The 9,749-nt window shown below is 42.2% G+C and overlaps 1 protein-coding gene across 1 annotated transcript in view; it reads left to right on the top strand.

The window, feature by feature from the left end:
- LOC138170840 (zinc finger protein 135-like) overlaps positions 1-9,749 on the top strand; it is a 15,716-nt gene that overhangs the window by 5,607 nt on the left and 360 nt on the right. Inside the window, exons 3-5 of the mRNA XM_069100348.1 lie at positions 3,217-3,343; positions 4,706-4,801; positions 8,483-9,749. The exon at positions 8,483-9,749 is cut by the window's right edge and continues 360 nt beyond it. Coding sequence (XP_068956449.1) covers positions 3,217-3,343; positions 4,706-4,801; positions 8,483-9,749 — 1,490 coding nt within the window. The remainder of the gene's footprint in view (positions 1-3,216; positions 3,344-4,705; positions 4,802-8,482) is intronic.

Raw genomic sequence — 9,749 nt, 5'->3', positions numbered from 1 at the left:
CCTCCCTCCCTCCCTCCCTCCCTCTCTCCCTCCCTCCCTCTCTCTCTGTCACTAATACCTCGGGGTTTTGATGCCCAATGTTGTATCCTATAGTTTGAGGTCTGGAGGTGCTGTTCCCCCTATATCCTTACTTCTCATCATTTCCCTTGGTATTGTAGGTCTGCTGTTTATCTAAGTGAGTTTTATCATTTTCTTCAGGTCTATAAAATATCTCCTTTATAATTTTATTGTTTTTGTTATTGATATTGCTGTTCAGTCGTGCCCAACTCTTTGTGACCTCATTTGGGGTTTCCTTGGCAAAGATATTGGAGTGGTTTTCTTTTTCTTTCTCCAGCTCATTTTACAGATAAGGAAACTGAGGGAAACAGAGTTAAATGACCTGCCCAGGATCACACTTCTGGTAAGGGTCTGAGGCTGTATTTGAACTCAAATTTTCCTGACTCCAGGTCCAACATTCTATCCACTATGCCCTCTAGCTGCCCCCATAATTTCATTACTATAGTATTGAAATAATAAATATTGTTGTTAAGTTTCTATTTGGGTTTATATCTTTTGTGGTCTCTGAACTCATTTCCATTCTTATTTTATTATGGGATGAAAGGATATATTGATAACATCTACCTTTTTACATTAGTTTGCAGTATCTCTATGCCCTAGTCCAAGGGTAATTTTTGTACAAGTTCCCTATGGTGCAAAGAAACAAATCATGTCTTCAGTTCTGATTTTCTTTCTAAAAATATTTCAGGGTCTTTTTTTTTTTATCATTGAACATCTACTTTTTGTCCCATAATGCTGAGCTCACATTTGCAGGATAGGTCTCCCTGGGCTGCACACAGGGCTCCTCTGCTCTCTGGAATATTTTCTTCCATTTTTTCCTCATTTCTGGTGGCTTTGGAATACTTTTGCATATTTCAGTGTCCTTTCCATTGTATTTCAAAATCTTTCTCTGGATGGCTTTTAAAACTCAGCCTTGAGAACCTGGCAGTCTAACATAGGAAGAAAACACAGAAAGGAATGATGGAGGCAGGTTGGAGTGAGGAAAATGTAGCCTAGTACAGGGGCACAATGGAACAGTCAGTTAGAGAGGTCCCAAAGATGCAGAGTCTGGTGAGAAGTGAGATGTCTAATATGAGCATTGGAATTCATAACGCCATCCTGTGGTGGGGAGAGATGATTGTGGGAGGCTAGAAAAGGAAAGAAGTTTGGAATAGCTTTTGTTGGGTGTGAGGTAGGAAATCAGAGATCAGTTTTTAATAAAAAGGCTGCATTCCTGCAGTGAAAGCCCACATGACAGTTATTATGCTCTAGAACAGTGGCTCGAGATCCCAGTGGAAAAAAAAATTATAAATTTTGGGGAATCTCAAAAAGTGTAAAAGACCAATAAATGCCTTAATTGGTTCAAAGTAAAATAACAGAATAAAGAAAGTGAAAGGTGATATATTGGTTAAAAATAGAGCATGAGTCAGGTGTTTTTAAGAAGATATCACAATGTTTAAAAGTAATGGATAGTTTTGTACATCTGATGGAGGATTGTTCCTAAATATCAGAATCTCTGATAAAGTGAATCATGTGCTAATGATAAGATGGAAGGAAGACTTAACAAACTCCAAGCACAATGGCCAAACACACATTGTGCATGTCGAAGATAAGAAATATAGATGACGGCTCTCAAGGATCAAGATATTTTCAGATTTGGCCAACCTGTCCTGTATAAGATCCATCAATAGGCCTCTTAACTCACTCTTGACTTCTGTTCTCTCAAGTTTCCAGAGTTCTAGAGGTATGATTAAATCTTTCATTTCTCTCAAGGAAGCTGTCGATGTCTTCCTCATGAATTAGCTGAAACCCAACCTATGGTAATAAAATTTTGCTTTTTTAATGTATGAAGGAACTCTCCACAATTACAATTGCTCAAAAGAATGGTGAGATGTGCAAATTTAGAGCCACCCCCACCCCAGATGTTCACGAGGACTGTCTGTGCCCGACCTCTGGTAGAGCCTCCTGGGCTTGCATTGCTCTGATCAGCCTTGGTCAGACACACTGTACCTTGACCTTGACGTAGTGACGGGATTTGGTCCTCTTTGAGCACAAAGATAAACAAAAAAGACCACATATGTAACTAAATGTCGTAGGAAATATATGCTGTTGACAAATGAAAGCAATCATAAAATGAAGGCATAGGATGTTTTGGCCAGGGCACATCATACCCGGGATGGACTCAAGCATCAATGTAACAAGAGAAAACTCTTCACTCGGGGGGAAAGTCTCACACCCCTCATTTCAGTCTAGATTGTAATGATTATGTTTTCATAATCAGGTTTTATCTAGAGAAGACATTGTTTCAGCTTCTCAGGAAATAAACTAGATCCTTTCTTTTTCTTCCTTCCCTTTTATAATCACACATAAATCTCCCCAGCCCCCACAGAATATAATGTACTTTCAGCTTCTCACAAAGTCTTCACAGAAATATATCACTTCTATCATTTCTGATAAGAAAGAAATTTCACATCATCTTCTGTCTGTCTCTTCCACAAATCTTCCTCCCTCACAGGTAAAACATGTACTTTGTCTGACATTCCATAGGGAGACCCATTGCATAGTAAAATGTTTCATCTTTTTTAGAACTGACCATATCAACTGTTTTTCTCAATATTCCTTTGGAACGTTTTGTGTAACTATATGTGTACAACCTATACTGAATTACTTATCTTTCCGGTGGGGGTGGGTGAGGAGGGAAGAAGGGAAAGAATCTGGAAATCAACGTTTTAAAAACAAATGTTCAAAAAATATTGTTTTTTACATGTAACTGGGAAATAAGATATACAGGCATTGGGGAATGGAGATCCATCTTGCGCTACTAGAAAGTTAGAGGGGGGGATGGGGGAGAACACAAGAGAGAGCAGGTTTGGGGAAGGGGTATTCAGAAGGTTCTCTGTCTTGGGGTGGGGGGTAGGCAAGAAATGGGGAGAAAAGTTACAACTCAAAATCTTGTGGAAATGAATTGTTGAAAACTAAAAATAAATTTTAAAAATATATTCCATTGGGCTCTTTATGAGTTCAGCTTCAAATGTTGACTCTGACACTCATCAAGGGTACAACCTTTGGGTAAATCTTCTTTCTCTGCTTCAGTTTCCTCCTCTCACCTGAGGAGAGTTAGACTACAGGCATTCTGGAGTCACTTTCACTTTCTAAATCCCATGATTTTTGATGGTTTAGGAGTTGGTGACATTCCGTGATGTGGCTGTGGACTTCACCCGGGAGGAGTGGGGCCTCTTGGACCCTCCTCAGAAGGAGTTATACAAGGAGGTGATGTTGGAGAATGCCCAGAACCTGCTTTCCCTGGGTAAGGACACTTCCCCTGGCCACTCTGAGTCTGCAGTCAAAGGGAATATCTTCATTCCTAAGTGTGCTGGTTTTGGAGCATTTATCAGTGACTAGGAAGGAAAAAGTGCTGGTCTCCTATGTCCCAGAGGCAGGGTCGTCCTGCTGCCTGGTTTTCCTATAAAAGGTCAGTACATTGTGTGAAGAAAACCTGGAGGTTGCCTGGTTGCTCTGAAGCTCTCTGTTGCCAATTCTAGGGAGCCTGAGGTCCCAGATCAGACCAGTGTTGAAGTATCTCAGGTGAGGACATAATCCCACATGATGTCGTCCAGCCTCTCCCTGGACATGAATTTTGTCTGCCAAGTCTCTGAAACCTGCTTAGGCAGTTTTTCCCTACACCCCTTCCTCTTTGGGAGGGGCCAAGTATTCAGGGCATTCTTCTTTGTAAGAAGCCTCAGTTTCTCACCTCCCAGCTGTGCCTGGTAATGCACCTTTGTCCTTCATCTTCCTTGACATTGCCCCAAATTCCAGCCCAGATGGTGGGAAAGGAAGGAAGGGAATAAGCATTTCTGTTCAGCTACTGTTCACTAGCTCTTGTGCTAAATGCTTCTTTACAATATGATGTCATTAGGTGATATTATTATCCCCATTTGACATTTGAGAAAACTGAAGCAAACAGAGGTTGACTGAGTTGTTTAGGAACACACAGCTAGTAACTGTCTGAGTCTGGATTTAAACCCTGGCTTTCCTGACTTGAGGCCCAGGGCTCTGCCCACTGCACTTCCAGCTGCCTCTAATTTCTAGAAAGGGAAGATATACAATGAGTCCATCCTTCTGTGAACAAGGTGCACCAAGGTCAGATTTTCTGATTCCAAATTGGCTCCATGATCTTCTCTCCATCTCTCCCCAAAGCTCCCAAAATAAATTCTATGGAAACCTTTCTTCAGGATTTCTGGGAACCCTCCTGTGCTCCTTGCATGGAAGCCCCTGTCAGTGGCAGTAATGACACACTGGCCCAGAATCAGACTTTGGACTGACTATGATTCATTGAGTTCCCCAGCAGGAGACTCTCATCTGAAGAGGCAAAGGCTCCCTGAAGGAAGAGTCCCAAGGTTTTTATAGGTTTTAGAGAGTGAAGAGCAGGGGAGGGGATGGAGCCAAAGCTGATGTATCGAGGTGCCTTTTGCAGGAGCTCAGGGCTGATCTGGCCTGTCCTAGTTTGGGTTACTTGCATTATAGGCATTAATGAGGGAATAAGCCAGGTCTGTGTGAACATGATGGAGTGATTCTCAAAATGCAGTAGCTTTGCATGCACACTCTTTTCCCTAAAAAGAACTGAATTCCAACGTTTTCTCCATCCTCATCCCTGATTCCCCATTCCCAGGGATCCCAGCTCCCAGAGAAGATCTGATCTCTTATTTGGAGGAAAGGGAAGCCCCATGGCTGCTGGAGCCAGAAGGCCTGAGGAGCTGCCATCCAGGTGAGTGAGGGGAAAGCAGGTGTGTGAGAGCTGGGATTGCGAGAGGCTTCTAGGTGTGGGGGTGAAGCAAGTACTAGATTGGGGGCCAGAAGACCTGCCTTTAAATTCTTTTCCAAACACTTTTTAGCAGTGGGGTCCTCGACAAGTCACTGAACTACTGGGTCTCAATTTCCTCATCTGTAAAATAAGGGAGTTGGACACTTTGGCAATTAAGCTCTCTTCCAGTGATAATCTAATTCTATAAAGAGTCATTGTTTTGGAATTTGGGGGCAGGAACTCCCCTGAAAGGGTGAAAAGGGCTTAGGCTTTCCAATTTGGGCTCTTTGTTAGACCTTCTTCAAGTCAATGAACATTTATTAAGTGCCTGCCATATACCAGACCCTCTGGTAATCACCATGGGCAGAAAGAGGCACAAGGAACATCCCCTGCTCTCCCGGATCTCACAGACTGGGGGGCAGACAGCATGCCAACAACAATATAGAAACCTTTTATGGACAGGAGAAATTGGAGCTGATACAAAAGTGAAGGAAGACTGCAAAGGCTCATTGTGGTAAATGAGCTCTAGCCGGAGATTCAGGAAAGCCAAGGGGAGCAGTCTAGGCACAGAGATGGTGAGGAAAGCCTGTGGAGTTTGGAGGTGGGGAGTTCTGTTCACAGAACAGAAGGGAGGCCCATACCACTGGATTATAGACTATTTCATGGGGATAGAAGGTGAAAGGGACCTGGAAGAGCAGGACAGAAGCTGCTGATAAAGGGACGTGTAGCGGCAGTGCTGGGAGAGGAGGAGGTGTGTGAGAGACGCCACCTAGGTGGAAACAGGACTTTGTAGCACATTGAATGTGGGTGTCAGGGGTTGGAATGTGTGAGTCAGTGAGGAGTACATGACACTGTACTTGTCAGCCTTGGAGACCATTAGGAAAATAGGAAGATGGGAGGCTTGGGGGAAGAGTATGTGTCAGAGGCTACAAAGAAGTCAAGAAGGATGGGGAGGAAGAAATGGCCATTGGATTTATCCATTTTGAGATTTTTGGTAGTTTTGGAGGGAGGAGTTTCCATTAAGCAATGAAATTGGGAGTTAGACTGCAGAGAATTTCAGAGAAAGCACAGGAGAGGAGCTGGAGACATGAGTTGTAAATAGGTGTCTGTCTCCAGCCTTAGTCACGAAATGGAAGAAAGATACTGGAAAATATCTCCTGGATTGAATGAATCAAGTGAATGTATTTTGACTATTAGAGAAATGGTTTGATTTGAGGCAACAGGAAAGGGGTAGTTTTCTTCAGGAGAGACTGAAAAGTAGTGAAACAATGGGGATGCTGTAGAGGCAGTATACTGAGGAAGATGGCAGGCTGGAAGGGGATGATTCACATATGCAGAGGAGTTGGCTTTAACTAGCAGAGGGTGGACACTTTTATCTGATACTGGTGTCATAAAGGAGAAAAAAGGCACTAGATTTCTGGGAGATGAAGAGGATAAGATAGCTCTTGATAATTACCCAATTTTTTCAACACAATATACGACACATTTCTCTACTGATAAGGTGAGTGTGTGGGTGAAGCAGAAAGTGGGAGCAAGCAATAAGGGAGGCTTGGGCAAGAATGAAAAGATTTGGAAAAGCTGCTGTGGTGAATGAGACAGAAAGTCACTTCTGTGGTTGTTGAATCATTGTAGTTGTATCTGACTCTTCATGATCCCATCTGGGGTTTTCTTGGCCAAGATATGGGAATGGTTTTCCATTTCCATTTCAAGCTCATTTTACAGATGAGGAAACTGAGGCCAGCAAGCCTAAGTGACTTGCCCAGGGTCACATAGCTATTAAGTGTCTGAGGATGAATTTAAACTGGAGTGTTCATGATCTCTATCCACTGCAACACCTACCTGCCCCAAGGGAGTCTGTTATGTAGATGCAGATGGCCTTGCCACAGTGAAGGTCACAGTGAGATTATATAGCCTAAATGTCCAGTGGACCCAGGCAGCCTGGTTTTATGATTTTTCTCTCTCTCCATTCAGCAGCATCTAAGTAGTAGCAAAGGTTGCTGCCTTACTTAGAATTAACCCAAGGCTCTGCTTTACATAAATCATGATCATGAAACTGTGCCCCTCCCCTGATCCCTGAGGTTCAATCTTTGGCCCATTCTTGGAGAATCGTTGCTCAGATTCATCGAGTTAACAACCACTCTCAGTTTAGGGAAAAGGGAGGTAGAAACTACCAGGTGTTCATAGTATGAGATCCTTCAGGACCCTAGAAAGAAGTGTTTGATCTTCGTGTTGGGTATGATTAGCTCCCATCAGGGTTAGAACCAGACAGAGGTTACTCAACAAAGAGGACAGTGTGCAAGAAAGAGACACAAACAAGGGTGAGGCCAAAGCTGCTCTTGCTAACTGAGAAAGAGACCAGAATACAAGGACTGAGGTAGAAGCTGGAGCCTGGTGTCAGCCCTGGGCTCACTCAGTCAATAACCATGCCCAGTTTTCTAGGCACCCTGCTAAGCTTTAGGAAGTAGAAAGCCAGCCCCTACTGTCAGGGAGGTCCAAATCTGGCATAGAAACATGGAGACAGTTTGAGAAGAAGCAACAGACTGGGAACATCGGTCTTAGCTGTTTCAGGGAAAGGAGAATGTTTGGGAATGGAAAACCATCCAGTTCAATGTGATATAAGGGAACACAGGGAGTGAGGCTAGTAACAGTTTAAGGAGGAGAGTAGAATTAGGGATGAAAGACCAAAAATCAAAATAAGAAAGACAAAAATTTCAGCAGACCTCAGAGATATTGTGGGTTCTGTTCCAGAGCACCACAATAAAGCAAACATTGCAATCAAGTGAGAAATGTGAATTTTTTGGTCTCTCAGTGCATATAAAAGTTATGTTTACTATATATTGCTCTCTAGTATGTGTATCATACTAGTGACTAAAATTTATGTGCTTTACTTTTCAAATATTTCATTGCTAATAAAAGCTAACTATTACCAGGGCCTTCAGTGAATCATAATCTTGCTGGGGGAGGCTCTGGCCCAGTGGTGATGGCTGCTGACTAATAAGCCTCGCAGTTGCTCAAGGTTGGCGGTGGCCGTGTCAGTTTCTTAAAATAAGATGACAGTGAAGTTTGCCACTTTGATCGACTCTTCTTTGAACACTTAAAGCCCCATTGTTGGATTATTAACTGACTTAATTTCAATATTGTTGTATCTCAGGAAATAGGAAGACCCAAAGTGAGGGAGAGATCAAGTCAACATGCAATAATAAAATATTTTTTCTTAAAAAAACAAAACAAAGTTCAATGGAGAAGAGCCATCTAGTACCATGGACAGAGTTTCAGCACTTGCAGGTTTTCAGTTCTAGTCTTAGCTGCAGGGATATTGGGCAGATCACTTAGCTATTCTGAGCTCATGGTCTGAGCTATGAATGTAATGAGGGCGCTGGGCCTGCCTGTGTCACAGGTGTTTGTGAAGATCTAATGTGACTGTGTGGGAAAGTCTTTGTAAATCAAGCTATCCTGCAGTTGTTCACTAATGGCATTTTCAAATGAATTATTCTGTCCATTGAACTTTGAAGACTTTTCTCTTAACCTGCAGAAATAGGATTTAGATCAGTAAGTTTATTTTCTTGCAATGGAGGGAAAGGATTAAAATTATTTACGTGAATACATGTGTCTTGGTATATATGTTTTATTGTTTGTTTTTTGCAGAAGGAGAGAATAGATCTAAAATGAAAGAGCCTACTACAGTGCTAAGCATTTCTATGGAAGAAACTCAGAAGCAAAACTTGATTAGTAATGGTCCCTTTGATGTCACTGGGAGACAGATCTGTGCTGTACTTCACAGAATCCACACAGGAGAGAAACTTTATGATTGTCATCTTTGTGGGAAAGACTTTTGTCAACAATCATCCCTTATTTACCATCAGAAAATTTATAATGGAGAGAAACCACATGACTTCCATGAATGTGGTAAAGCTTTTAGTGAAGACTCATCATTCATTATACATCAGAGAATTCACACCGGCATGAAACCTTATGAATGTAATCAATGTGGGAAGACTTTTAGAAGAAACTTTGACCTGACTAAGCATCAGAGAATACACACTGGAGAGAAACCATATGAATGTAATCACTGTGGAAAGTCTTTCAAATCCAGCTTCAGTCTTGCTGTACATCTGAGAAGCCACACTGGAGAGAAACCTTATGAATGTGACCGATGTACAAAGTCTTTTAGAAGAAGCTCTGGTCTTGTTAACCATCAGAGAATCCACACTGGAGAGAAACCTTATGAATGTGATCAATGTGGAAAGACTTTTAGAAGAAACTTTGATCTTGCTAAACATCAGAGAGTCCACACTGGAGAGAAACCTTATGAATGTGATCAATGTGGAAAGGCTTTCACACAGAGCTCCAACCTTACTCAACATCAGAGAATTCACACTGGAGAGAAACCTTATAAATGTAATCAGTGTGGAAATGCTTTTAGATTTAAAAGCCATCTTACTCTGCATCAGAGAATCCACACTGGAGAGAAACCCTATGAGTGTGATCAGTGTGGAAAGTCTTTCAGATGCAGCTCTAGTCTTGTTGTGCATCTGAGAAGCCACACTGGAGAGAAACCATATGAATGTCATCACTGTGGAAAGGCTTTCAAACAGCGGCCTCATTTTGCTCTACATCAGAGAAGCCACACTGGAGAGAAACCTTATGCATGTAATCACTGTGGAAAGTCTTTCAAATCCAGCTTCAGTCTTGCTGTACATCTGAGAAGCCACACTGGAGAGAAACCTTATGTATGTAATCAATGTGGAAAGGCTTTCCAACAGAGGGCCCATTTTGCTCTACATCAGAGAATCCATACGGGAGAGAAACCTTATGAATGTGACCAATGTGGAAAGTCATTTAGAAGAAGCTCTGGTCTTGTTAACCATCAGAGAATCCACACTGGAGAGAAACCTTATGAATGTGATCAGTG

This window comes from Petaurus breviceps, unplaced genomic scaffold (assembly GCF_028583685.1).
Source record: "Petaurus breviceps papuanus isolate PSGF00001 unplaced genomic scaffold, PetGlider_PUasm1.0 398, whole genome shotgun sequence".
Taxonomy (NCBI): domain Eukaryota; kingdom Metazoa; phylum Chordata; class Mammalia; order Diprotodontia; family Petauridae; genus Petaurus; species Petaurus breviceps.
This window is presented reverse-complemented; position numbering and strand designations above follow the sequence as displayed.